General features: G+C 68.1%; 1 protein-coding gene across 1 annotated transcript in view; it reads right to left on the bottom strand.

Moving 5' to 3' along the window:
- Positions 1–9,392: 9,392 nt before the first annotated feature.
- Positions 9,393–13,363, bottom strand: part of MAPK8IP2 (mitogen-activated protein kinase 8 interacting protein 2) — a 34,356-nt gene continuing 30,385 nt past the window's right edge. Inside the window, exons 12-13 of the mRNA XM_053978336.1 lie at positions 12,129–12,227; positions 9,393–9,809 (exon numbers count right to left, since the gene is read on the bottom strand). Coding sequence (XP_053834311.1) covers positions 9,737–9,809; positions 12,129–12,227 — 172 coding nt within the window. The 3' untranslated portion in view covers positions 9,393–9,736. The remainder of the gene's footprint in view (positions 9,810–12,128; positions 12,228–13,363) is intronic.

The following is a 13,363-nucleotide window of genomic DNA, read 5'->3' on the forward strand; positions in this document are numbered from 1 at the left end:
GCGGGGGGGGGTGGGAAAGGTTTGATTTCCTCTGGGCTTGGGGTCTTGTTTTTCCAAAGGGGGGGGGAAAGCGTTGATGGGAAATTATTTAATCTCCGTGCATTTATCTAGAGAGCAGCTGATAAACCCCCACGAAATAACGAATTCCAGGATCCTCCCCCCCCCCCCCCCCCGCCCTTCCAGCCCCCCAAAAATCCTGCTCATCCCCCGTTTTGCATCTTTTTAAGCAGCTCTATATTTGGAAAGAGAGAATATCTATATATCTATATCTCCAGAGCTATAGCCACCTGATTTTTGTTAGGATTTTCCTAAAAAAAATTCCTATCTCTGGACTGGAGGAGACGCTCCCGGGACGCCCGTGGCTCGTGGGAGTTTTTAAGCGACTGAATGAATGTGAAAAAGTCTTTTTAAACACACCACAAAAACCCCCAAAATTCTCTCCCCCCCCCCCCCCCCCCAGAACAGCTCCTTTCAGACGCTCTGGATTTGTAAAGATTCAGAGAAATCACAAAAACACACACACACAGAAAAAAAAATAACACAAAAAAAAAAAAAATATATAAACCACAAACTTGCGTTTTGGGACACACCGAGTCTTCCAGGCACACAGCAGGGAGGTCCCCGGGGGTCGTGTCCCCAATTTTGGGGGTCCCAGGGCTGGCGGTGGCCACGGGGACAATGCCCGGAGGAGGAGGGGATCCCGACCCCCGTGGCGGTGTCCCCGGTGCCACCCGCGTGTCCCCCGGGCCGGGGTGGCCAGGGCGTGCCCGGCTGGCCGGGAGGGGAGGGCTCGGTGGTCCCAAAAAGCCGAGGCCCCCAGGAAGGCATTAAAAAAAAAAAAAAAACAAAAAAAAAAAAAAAAAAAAAAAAAAAAAAAAAAAAAAAAAACTTTTCTGGTGCTAAGAGGGGAGGACAGGGAGCTCCGTCCTGACCCTCAACATCTCCGAACCTTTCCGACCTTGCCAGGGAAAAGGGCCCGGAGCTCCCCCGGGGTGTCCCCTGTCCTGTGTCGGGGTACCGGCACCTCCCCGGGATGTCCCCTGCCCTGTGCCAGGCACCCGGCTGTCCCCAGGAGGGTCCCCGGTGCCATCTCCTTGTCCCCGAGCCCTCACCACCCCCGTGGCGACACCCGCCGTTCCCCGGAAGCCACCGGGGGCGCGTGGCCTGTCCCCGTCCCCGGCTGCCATCCCTCTGTCCCAGCCGGGAACGGGGACGGGCCCGGAGCCGGCCCGGTGAGCGACGAGCCGGGAAAAAAAAAAAAAAAAAAAATATCCCGGGAAAAAAAAAAAAAAAAAAAACGGGAATGCCGGGCTCGGTGAGCCCGGCCACCTCCCGACCCCTCCCCTGCGCCACCGCGGGTGCCACCGCGCCCGCCAGGTGTCCCCTGCCGAGCTCAGGTCCTGCCCCTCGGCCGTGTCCCCGCGATGTCGCCAATGTCCCCAGATCCGCCCTGCCAGCCCCGCTGTGTCACCCAGTGCCACCCTCGCCCCCCAGATCCTCCGTGCCAGCCCCGCCCCACGGTCCCGCAATCCGCCCTCCCCGTGCCCCCTAAATCCAGCCCTGCCCTGTGCCCGCCCACCCGCACCCCAAAATCCTTCCCACCCTTATCAGCCAAATCCGTCCCACCTGTGCCCCCAAGTTCACCCTACCCGCACCCCAAATCCATCCCACCCTTATCCACCCAATTCACCCCACCTGTGCCCCCAAGTTCACCCTACCCGCACCCCAAATCCATCCCACCCTTATCAGCCAAATCCGTCCCACCTGTGCCTCCAAATTCACCCCACGCATCTCCCCCAGATCCACCCCACCCGTGTCCCCAAGTCCAGCCCCACCCCTCACCCGGCCGGTGCCACCCCGTGCTCCCGCTGCGTCCGTCCGGCATTCCCGGGACACTCCGGGAACGGGGACGGGCTGGCAGCTCTCACCCCAAATCCCATCCCAAATCCCACCCCAAATCCCATCCCAGCTCCCATCCCAAATCCCACCCCAAATCCCATCCCAGCTCCCACCCCAAATCCCACCCCAAATCCCATCCCAGATCCCATCCCAGCTCCCACCCCAAATCCCATCCCAGATCCCACCCCAAATCGCATCCCAGCTCCCACCCCAAATCCCATCCCAAATCCCACCCCAAATCCCATCCCAGATCCCATCCCAGCTCCCACCCCGAATCCCATCCCAAATCCCACCCCAGATCCTATCCCAGCTCCCATCCCAGCTCCCACCCCAAATCCCATCCCAGATCCCACCCCAAATCCCACCCCAGACAATCCCGTGCCACCCACCTCTGCCTCCCTCCTGTGCCTCCCGTGTCCCCTCTGTCCCCTCTGTCCCCTCTGTCCCCTCTGTCCCCGTCCCCCTCCGCCACCCCCCACGGGCCCCGCCGCACATCCCGGGATCCCGGGGAGCTCCCGGCCCCTCCGCATCCCGCCGGGAATGTCGCATGCGGGAATGTCGCATGCGGGAATGTCGCATGCGGGAATGTCGCGAGCCGGAATGTCGCGAGCCGGAATGTCGCAGGGCGGGCGGAGCACGTCCCGGTGCCATGGCGCGGGCTCCTTCCCCGGCTGTGGGATTGGGGAATTCCCGGGAATTCCTTTGGCTGTCCCTTCCCGGGGCTGCTCCCCTGGGGGATCCCCGTGGGGACGCGCCCGTGGCCGTTTCGGCCGCGCCACCCCGCACCTGGCACCTGGCTGTCCCCGCCTTGGGGACACGGGGGTCCCCTCGGAGCCCCCCGCGAGCGCTCGGCTTGGCCAAGCCCCTGCACGGCCACCGCTGGTCCCGGCTGCGCCACCCGCGTGCCCTTGGTGCTGGCCCTCGGCACGTCCTGGCACTGCCCAGCCTGGCACTGACCACCCGTGCCTGGCACTGACCACCCTGCCTGGCACTGACCACCCTGCCTGGCACTGACCATCCTGACCATCCTGCTTGGCACTGACCACCCCTGCCTGACCATCCTGACCACCCTGCCTGGCACTGCCCAGCCTGGCACTGACCATCCTGACCACCCTGCCTGGCACTGACCACCCTGCCTGGCACTGCCCAGCCTGGCACTGACCATCCTGACCACCCTGCTTGGCACTGACCACCCCTGCCTGACCACCCTGACCACCCCTGCCTGGCACTGCCCAGCCTGGCACTGACCACCCTGCCTGGCACTGCCCAGCCTGGCGCTGACCATCCTGACCACCCTGCTTGGCACTGACCACCCCTGCCTGACCACCCTGACCACCCCTGCCCGGCACTGACCGCTCTGCCCGACCACCCTGACCACCCCTGCCTGACACTGCCCACCCTGCCTGGCACTGCCCAGCCTGACACTGACCACTCTGCCTGATCTCCCTGGCTACCCCTGCCTGGTACTGACCACCCTGCCTGGCACTGACCACCCTGCCTGGCCGCCCTGCCTGGCACTGACCACCCTGCCTGGCCGCCCTGCCTGGCACTGACCACCCCTGCCTGACCACCCTGGCCACCCCTGCCTGGCACTGACCACCCTGCCTGGCACTGACCACCCCTGCCTGGCCACACTGCCTGGCACTGACCACCCTGCCTGGCACTGACCACCCTGCCTGGCCACCCCTGCCTGGCACTGACCACCCCTGCCTGGCCACCCCTGCCTGGCCACCCCTTGCCTGGCACTGCCCTCTCTGCTTGGCCACCCTGCCCTCCCTGCCTGTCCCTGCCCTGTCCCTGCTGTCCCTACCCCCCGTCCCTCCCCTTCCCCTCCCTCCCCAGCTCCCCGCAGCCCCCGGCAGCCCCCGGCGCTCTCGGTGTCCCCCGGGTGGCACCGGTGTCCCGGTGCCCCCGCGCGGAGCCCCCCGTGTCCCCTCCGGGCTCCGCCGGCGCCGCCCGCCCCGGGCGCGCCCCGCGGCTCCACGGGCGCGGGTGGAAGGTGACAGTGGCGGCCTGAGCGCGGGCAGCCCGGCGCCGTCCCGCCGGGTGTCCCCGGGTCTCCGCCCCTTCCGCAGCTGTTTTTTGGGGCCACACCGAGACGGAGACCCCCCCGCCCGCGGCCGCCTCTCGCCGCGAGAGGCCGAACCCGCGGAGCGCAACCGCTCCGCTCAAGCTCGCTCTGGGACCGGAGAGCTGTGCGCCTTCTCGCCATTTCGGAGGAGCCTTCCTCTCCCTCCTCCTCCTCCTCCTCCTCCTCCGCGCCCCCCGAGGGCGGAAATGGCGGTGCCCGCTCCGCGCCCGCGGAGCCGCGGCCGTGCCCGGCCGGCACCCCCAGCTCCCGCTGAAGCAGCTGCAGCCGTACCTGTGTTGGCGAACACTGAGTGTCACCCGCCCCGCGGGGACACCACGGCTCGTCCCAGTCAGGCGCCACGCCAGAGAAGGCGACTTCCACCCGCGCTGCCCGTCCCGGGAGCGCCCGGGGCTGCCACCAAGCTGCCCGGTGTGTCCCCGCAGCCTCCCCGTCCTGCTGTCCCTGTCCCCTGTCCCGTTTATCCCTGTCCCGTTTATCCCTGTCCCCTGTGCCACTCATCGCTGTGCCCTTGTCCCATTCATCCCTGTCCCCCGCCCGCTCATTCCTGCGCCCCGCTGCGCTCATCCTGTCCCCTGTCCTCGTCACTTCTGTCCCCTGCCCCGCCAATCCCTGTCCCCCGTCCTGCCCATCCCTGTCCCCCGTCCTACCCATCCCTGTCCCCCGTCCTGCCCGTCTCTGTCCCCTGTCCCCTGCCCGTCCCTGTCCCCTGCCCGTCCCTGTCCCCCGTCCTGCCCATCCCTGTCCTCTGCACCACTCATCCCTGTCCCCTGCCCCGCTCTCCCTTGTCCCCCGCATTGCCCACCCGTGTCCCCTGCCCCGCTCATCCCTGTCCCCCTCATTTCCCCATCCCTGTCCCCTACATTGCCCACCCGTGTCCCCTGTCCTGCCCGTCCCTGTCCCCTGCCCACCCTGTCCCCTGCGCTGTCTGTCCCTGTCCCCTGCGCTGTCTGTCCCTGTCCCCTGCCCGTCCCTGTCCCCTGCGCTGCCACGGGGATGTGGCAGAGCTGGACAAGGGACTTCCAAAAGGCCATCAGGGTCCCCGGGCGAACTGGCTTCGCCTGGGGCGGCCCCTCCAGCTGCCAGCACAGACCCCCGCTGTCCCCTCCGTGTCCCCCGTGTCCCCCCGCTGCCCCTCTGCACCCCCAGCCTGTGCCCCGCGGTGCCACCGGCTCCAGGGTGGCCCCGTGCCCGCGGCCAGGGTCACCCCCACGGTGCCACCGCCGGGAGCCCAGGGTGCCCCTCGGCCGCGGTCCGGTGCCGTGGCCGTTCCCAAAGCGCTGCCGTCCCCTTCCCGCGGGGACGGAGCGATTCCCGGTGTCCCCAGCTCCCGTCCCCGCTCCGGACATCCCCAGAGCCAGGGCCACCTTGCCTTTGGAAAAGCCATCCGGGAGAAGGCAGAGCGGGAGCCCAGCTGACCCCTGACCCCGGCCTGGCCCCTCGGCCGCGCCGACCCCCGGTCACACTGACCCCTCGGCCACGCCAACCCATCGGCCGCGCTGACCCCTCGGTCACCCCCCCGGCTCTGCCAACCCCTGGGTCACGCCGACCCCTCGGTCACAACAGCGCATCGGCCACGCCAAACCTTTGGCCACACTGACCCCTCAGCCAGGCCAAACCTTTGGCCACACTGACCCCTCAGCCAGGCCAAACCTTTGGCCACACTGACCCCTTGGCCACGCCAATCCTGGGGTCACACCGACCCCTCGGCCACGCCAACCCATCGGCTGTGCCGACCCCTCGGCCGTGCTTTGGCCACGCCAACCCATTGGCCAGGCTGGCCCCTTGACCACACTGACCCCTTGGCCATGCCAAGCCATTGGCCATGCCAAACCCTTGGTCAGTCCTCAGACCCATGGAGCCCTGAGCCACACTGACCCCTGAGCCACACTGACCCCTCAGCCGTGCTGACCCTTTGAGCACCCTTGGCCCTTGGCCATGCCAAGCCCTCGGCCACGCCAACCCACCGGCCGCGCCAACCCCTTGACCACCCCTTGGCCACTTGGCCACGCCAACCCATCGGCAATGCTGACCCCTCGGCCACGCCAATCCATTGGCTGTGCCGAGTCCTTGACCACGCCTCAGCCCTTTGGCCGTGCCAATCCTTCGGCCATGCCAGCCCCTCGGCCGTGCCGACCCCCTGACCACCCCTTGGCCCTTTGGCCGTGCCAGCCCATCGGCCATGTTGACCCCTTGGCCAAGCCAACCCATTGGCCGTGCCGATCCACTGGCCGTGTTGACCCCTTGGCCATGCCAACCCATCGGCCGTGCCGACCCTTTGCGCCCCTTGGCTACACCAACCCCTCGGCCACGCCAATCCATTGGCCGTGCCAAGCCCTTGACCACCCCTCGGCCACGCCAATCCATTGGCCGTGTTGACCCCTTGGCCGTGCCAAGCCATCAGCCACGCCAAGCCCTTGACCACCCCTTTGCCAGGCAAACCCATTGGCCGTGCCGACCCCTCGGCCACGCCAACCCATCAGCCATGCCAAGCCTTTGACCAACCCTCGGCCGCGCCAGCCCATCGGCCGCGCTGACCCTTTGACCACCGCTTGGCCTCTCGGCCACGCCGACCCCTTGACCACGGCTCGGCCACGCCAACCCCTCGGCCGCGCCGCCCCCCGGCCTCGCCGCCCCCGGGCCGCGGCGGTTACTGTGATTCCTCTCATGGCTTCTCCACCACTCGGGTTTTTCCGCTGTACAAAGGGAGACACTTTTCCTTTTCTTTTCCCCCCCCCGCTTCCAAAGGGGATTTTTTTTTTTCCCCCCCGAGCTGTCGATATTTTTCCGTTGTCCAGCCCGGCGCCATCGCCCCCCACTCCATCCGCCCGTCCGTACCCCGCGCCCCCCCCCCACCCCCCGACTGTGACGAAGAGCAGAACCCCCTCGGGTCACTCGGCTCCCGGGGGGGACGACGGCCCCGCCGGCCCCATCCGTGGCGGGGCCGCCGTCCGGCCGTCCGGCCGCCGTCCGGCCGCGCGCCCACCGCCCATGCATGTGCCACGCCCTCACGCCCGCTGCATGTGCACAGCCCGGCCCCGCCACACTCTCGGTCCCGTCCCCCCAGCCGGACTCACCTGTGGGTTTTCGTTCCGTTTTTAATTTCCCAGGGTCAGTTTGACTTCACCCTTAATTTTGTATGGATTTTCGGAGGAGCTTTCTCCTTCTCCGGAGTCACGGAGGTGCGGCCATTCGCCTCCCGCCCCTTGACGTTGTGATACACATCCCCCACAGAGATCTATGTTTCTTATATTATATTATTATTATTAATTATTATTATTATTATGTAATAAATTTATAAGAAAGCTCCGCCTGGTCCTGTGGTCGCTCGCATCCCGGGGTGGTCCCGGCCAAGGGGGGACAAGGGGGGACGACGGGAGCCCCCAAGGCACAGAGCCCCGTGGGTGAATTTTGGGGTGTTCCCTGTTGAATTTTGGGGTGTCCCCAGCTGAATTTTGGGATATTCCCGGATGAAATTTGAGGTGTGCCAGATGACTTTTGGGGTGTTCCTGGAGGAGTTTTGGGGTGTCCCTCGTTGAATTTTGGGGTGTCCCCCGTTGAATTTTGAGGTATTCCCGGATGAACTTTGGGGTATCCTTGGCTGAATTTTGGGGTGTCCCTGAGCGAGATTTGGGGTGTTCCTGGATGAGTTTTGGGGCGTCTCTGGGTAAATTTCGGGGTTTCCTGACTGAATTTTGGGCTGCTCCTGGGTGAGTTTTGGGGTGCCCTGGCTCCCACGGGTGCCACTCCAATGGCACGATGCCGCTGTCCCCAGTGTCACACCCCCAGCAGGTCCCGGCCGTGTCCCCAGGGCCAGGGGGGGACACTCGGGAGGCACGGCCAAGGGACAAAGGGACAGGGATTGGGCTGGGGGTCCCCACTTGCCTGCGTGTCCCCAACTCCCCTGGGTGTCCCCAACTCCCCTGGGTGTCCCCAGCTCCCCTGGGTGTCCCACCCTGCCCCGCATGTCCCCAGCAGTGTCCCACCAGTGCCCCAACACTGTCCTGAGCAGTGCAGCAGGACTGTCCCAGCAGTGTCCCCACCCCTGTCCCAATACTGTCCCCAACCCTGTCCCCAGGAGTGTCCCAGCACTGTCCCCATCTCTGTCCCCAGCAGTGTCCCCACCTCTGTCCCACCCCTGTCCCCAGCAGCATCTCCAAACCTGTCCTCATCAGTGTCCCAGCAGTGTCCCCAGCCCTGTCCCCGCAGTGTCCCTAACCCTGTCCCCAGCCCTGTCCCACCCCTGTCCCCGCAGTGTCCCTAACCCTGTCCCCAGCCCTGTCCCACCCCTGTCCCCGCAGTGTCCCCGCCCCTGTCCCCGCAGTGTCCCCAGCCCTGTCCCACCCTTGTCCCCAGCAGTGTCCCCACCCCTGTCCCCGCAGTGTCCCTAACCCTGTCCCAGTACTGTCCCCACCACTGTCCCCAGCAGTGTCCCCGCCCCTGTCCCACCTCTGTCCCCTCAGTGTCCCCAGCCCTGTCCCCGCAGTGTCCCCACCCTGTCCCGCCCCTGTCCCCGCAGTGTCCCCACCCCGTCCCACCCCTGTCCCCAGCCCTGTCCCGCCCCTGTCCCCAGCAGTGTCCCCGTCCCTGTCCCCGCAGTGTCCCCACCCCTGTCCCGGCTCCTGTCCCCAGCAGTGTCCCCGCCTCTGTCCCCTCAGTGTCCCCACCCCGTCCCACCCCGTCCCACCCCTGTCCCCACCCCTGTCCCCAGCCCTGTCCCCACCCTGTCCCCGCAGTGTCCCCGCCCTGTCCCCGCAGTGTCCCCAGCTCACACCAAGCATATATTTTATTGAAAGACCAAGTGGGTGACAACGGCGTGGGGACAGCCGGGGTGGCACAGTGGCTCGGGGCTCCTCTGGCTGCTGAGTACAGATAAATACCGGGACATCGAGCGGGTGGCGATATAGTCACGATAGCGCTGGGCGACAGGGCCGAAGCGAGGGACCACCAGGCACAGCAGTGAGGAGGGGGCGGCCCCGGGACCCCCCCCGGGGCCCGAGCTCGGTGGCGGGGCGGGGGGGGGGGGGGGACAGCCGGGGACACCGACACGAGGGGCAGCACACCCGGGGCGGGGGGGGGGGGGGGCAGCTCTGGGGGATCCCCGTTCCTTTGGGGGGGCAGCGCGGGTTCGGGGGTGCGCGGAGATGCCCCCCCCTCCTCCCCCCGAGCTGCCCCCGGACCCCCACCCACCCCACCCCGCCCCGGTGCCCCCCCCGTGCCCCCAAGGCCGCGGGCCCGCTGCCCCCCGGGCTGGCCGTGCTCATGCAGGGGGGGCTGCTCGGGCCGTGTCACCCCCCCGCTGGGCTGTGTCACCCCCCGAGGGGACCCCCGGACCCCCGAGAAGTGGGGGGTGGGCGTGGGGGGGGGGGGGGGCAGAGCCTCTGGGGTCACACATTGAGTCCCCCCCCCCCCCACCCCGGGGGTGACACAGAGTGCCTGGGGTGACACGGAGTCCCCGGGGGTGACACGGAGTCCCTGGGGGTCACACAGAGAGTCTCTGGGGTCACACAGGGTCCCCACGGGTGACACCTTGTCTCTGGGGTGACCCCGAGTCCCTGGGGTCCCACAGAGCCCCTAAGGGTGCCAGAATCCCTGGGGGTGACACAGAGTCCCTGGCTGGGTGACCCCGAGTCCCCGGGGGTGACACCAAGTCCCGAGGGTGACACGGAGTCCCCGGGGGTGACACCACGTCCCTGGGGTCACACGGCGTCCCTGGGGTGCCCCCGAGTGCCGGGGGTGGCAGGGACCCTACTCCAGGTAGATGTCCTCTGTGGGGCAGGCGTACTCCAGGTGCTCCTGGTAATATTCCTGAAACGCTCGGCTGGGGGGCGGCCGTGGGGAGGGGGCGTCAGCGAGGGCGGGGGGCTCAGGGCGTGGCACCCCCGGCACCCCCGGACCCACCGAGACCCCGCCAGCGGGGGCTGCCACCCCCAGAGCTGGTACCCCCGGAGCCGGCACCCACAGCGCCCCCAAACCTGGCACAGCCAGACCCACAGCCCCCCCAGACCCCCAAACCTGGCACAGCCGGACCCACAGCCCCCCCAGACCCCCAAACCTGGCACAGCCAGACCCCGGCCCCACAGCCCCCCCAGACCCCCAAACCTGGCACAGCTGCACCCCCAGACCCCCAAACCTGGCACAGCCAGACCCCGGCCCCACAGCCCCCCCAGACCCCCAAACCTGGCACAGCTGCACCCCCAGACCCCCAAACCTGGCACAGCCAGACCCACAGCCCCCCCAGACCCCCAAACCTGGCACAGCCAGACCCACAGCCCCCCCAGACCCCCAAACCTGGCACAGCCGGACCCCCAGACCCCCAAACCTGGCACAGCTGCACCCCCAGACCCCCAAACCTGGCACAGCCGGACCCACAGACCCCCAAACCTGGCACAGCCAGACCCACAGCCCCCCCAGACCCCCAAACCTGGCACAGCCGGACCCCCAGACCCCCAAACCTGGCACAGCTGCACCCCCAGACCCCCAAACCTGGCACAGCCGGACCCACAGACCCCCAAACCTGGCACAGCCAGACCCACAGCCCCCCCAAACCCCCAAACCTGGCACAGCCGGACCCACAGCACCCCCAGACCCCCAAACCTGGCACAGCCGGACCCACAGCCCCCCCAGACCCCCAAACCTGGCACAGCCGGACCCACAGCCCCCCCAGACCCCCAAACCTGGCACAGCTGGACCCCCAGACCCCCCAAACCTGGCACAGCTGCACCCCCAGACCCCCAAACCTGGCACAGCCAGACCCACAGCCCCCCCAGACCCCCAAACCTGGCACAGCCAGACCCACAGCCCCCCCAGACCCCCAAACCTGGCACAGCCGGACCCCCAGACCCCCAAACCTGGCACAGCCGGACCCACAGCCCCCCCAGACCCCCAAACCTGGCACAGCCAGACCCCGGCCCCACAGCCCCCCCAGACCCCCAAACCTGGCACAGCTGCACCCCCAGACCCCCAAACCTGGCACAGCCAGACCCCGGCCCCACAGCCCCCCCAGACCCCCAAACCTGGCACAGCTGCACCCCCAGACCCCCAAACCTGGCACAGCCAGACCCACAGCCCCCCCAGACCCCCAAACCTGGCACAGCCAGACCCACAGCCCCCCCAGACCCCCAAACCTGGCACAGCCGGACCCCGGCCCCACAGCACCCCCAGTCCGCTGGCACCCACAGCCCCAATGCCCAGCCCTCAGCACCCCAAACCTCCGCACCCCGTGACCCCGGCCCCTGCACAGCCGGACCCCCTGCACGCCATAATGCTGCACCCAGACCCCAATCCCCGGCACCCCAATCCCCGGCACCCCAATCCCGGGCACCCCAACCCCGGGCACCCCAATCCCCGTGAGCCCCGATCCCCGGCACCCCAATCCCGGGCACCCCAACCCCGGGCACCCCAACCCCCGTGAGCCCCGATCCCCGGCACCCCAATCCCCGGCACCCCAACCCCGGGCACCCCAACCCCCGTGAGCCCCGATCCCCTGGCACTCAGACCCCCCAAAACCTCCAGCCCCAATACCCCCATGCCCCCTGTGCCACCCCATGCCCCCCATGTCCTCGTGTACCCCATGTCCCCCTCTGTGTCCCCCTGTCCCCTCTGTGTCCCCCTGTCCCCCTGTCCCCTCTGTGTCCCCATGCCCCCCTGTCCCTCGTGTCCCCCGTGTCCCCCATGTCCCCCAAGTCCCCCTGTCCCCTCTGTGTCCCCCTGTCCCCTCTGTGTCCCCGTGTCCCCCTCTGTGTCCCCCTGTCCCCCTGTCCCCTCTGTGTCCCCGTGTCCCCCTGCCCCCTCTGTGTCCCCATGCCCCCCTGTCCCTCGTGTCCCCCGTGTCCCCCCTGTCCCCATGTCCCCCATGTCCCCCTGTCCCCTCTGTGTCCCCCTGCCCCCTCTGTGTCCCCCTGTCCCCTCTGTGTCCCCCTGTCCCCCTGTCCCCTCTGTGTCCCCGTGTCCCCATGTCCCCCATGTCCCCCTGTCCCCTCTGTGCCCCCCTGTCCCCTCTGTGTCCCCCATGCCCCCCTGTCCCCTCTGTGTCCCCATGCCCCCCTGTCCCCTCTGTGTCCCCCTGTCCCCTCTGTGTCCCCCTGTCCCCTCTGTGTCCCCGTGTCCCCTCTGTGTCCCCTCTGTGTCCCCGCCGTACCCGACACACTCGGCCACGTGTCTCATGGACTCCTGCGACACGAACACGTGGCAGGCGAAGCGGCTCAGCACCGGGTGCTTGGTGATGAACCCGAAATAGCTGCGGGTTTGGGGGGGCACGGGCTCAGGGGGGCACCCCGAAACCTGCCCCGGGCGGGCTCTGCCAGGGGGCACCCCCAGAGCCCCGGGGCGGCCACCCCGGGGCGGGCAGGGGGCTCCGGGCTGGCACCCTGGGTGGGCGGGGGTCCCTTGGGGTGTCCCTGGATGGGGTGGGGGTCCCTTGGGGCGCCCCTGATAGGGTGGGGGCGCCCCTGGATGGGGTGGGGGTCCCTTGGGGTGCCCCTGAATTGGGTGAGGGTCCTTTGGGGTGCCCCTGGATGGGGTGGGGGTCCCTTGGGGTGCCCCTGAATTGGGTGAGGGTCCTTTGGGGTGCCCCTGGATGGGGTGGGGGTCCCTTGGGGTGCCCCTGAATTGGGTGAGGGTCCTTTGGGGTGCCCCTGGATGGGGTGAGGGTCCCTTGGGGTGCCCCTGAATTGGGTGAGGGTCTCCTTGGGGTGTCCCTGGATGGGGTGGGGATCCCTTGGGGTGCCCCTGATAGGGTGGGGGCGCCCCTGGATGGGGTGGGGGTCCCTTGGGGCGCCCCTGATAGGGTAGGGGCGCCCCTGGATGGGGTGGGGGTCCTTTGGGGTGCCCCTGGATGGGGTGAGGGTCTCTTTGGGGTGTCCCTGGATGGGGTGAGGGTCCCTTGGGGTGCCCTTGGATGGGGTGAGGGTCCTTTGGGGTGCCCCTGGATGGGGTGGGGGTCCCTTGGGGTGTCCCTGGATGGGGTGAGGGTCCCTTGGGGTGCCCCTTGCAGGGTCGGGGTGTCCCTTGGGGTGCCCCTGGGCAGGGTGAGGGTCCCTTGGGGCGCCCCTGAATTGGGTGAGGGTTTCTTGGGGTGCCCCTGGATGGGGTGAGGGTCCCTTGGGGTGTCCCTGGATGGGGTGAGGGTGCCCCTGGATGGGGTGGGGGTCCCTTGGGGTGTCCCTGGATGGGGTGAGGGTCCCTTGGGGTGCCCCTTGCAGGGTCGGGGTGTCCCTTGGGGTGCCCCTGGGCAGGGTGAGGGTCCCTTGGGGTGCCCCTGGATGGGGTGAGGGTCCCTTGGGGTACCCCTGGATGGGGTGAGGGTGCCCCTGGATGGGGTGAGGTTCCCTTGGGGTGCCCCTGGATGGGGTGGGGGTCCCTTGGGGTGCCCCT

The sequence above is a fragment of the Vidua macroura genome, chromosome 5 (assembly GCF_024509145.1).
Source record: "Vidua macroura isolate BioBank_ID:100142 chromosome 5, ASM2450914v1, whole genome shotgun sequence".
NCBI classification, from domain to species: domain Eukaryota; kingdom Metazoa; phylum Chordata; class Aves; order Passeriformes; family Viduidae; genus Vidua; species Vidua macroura.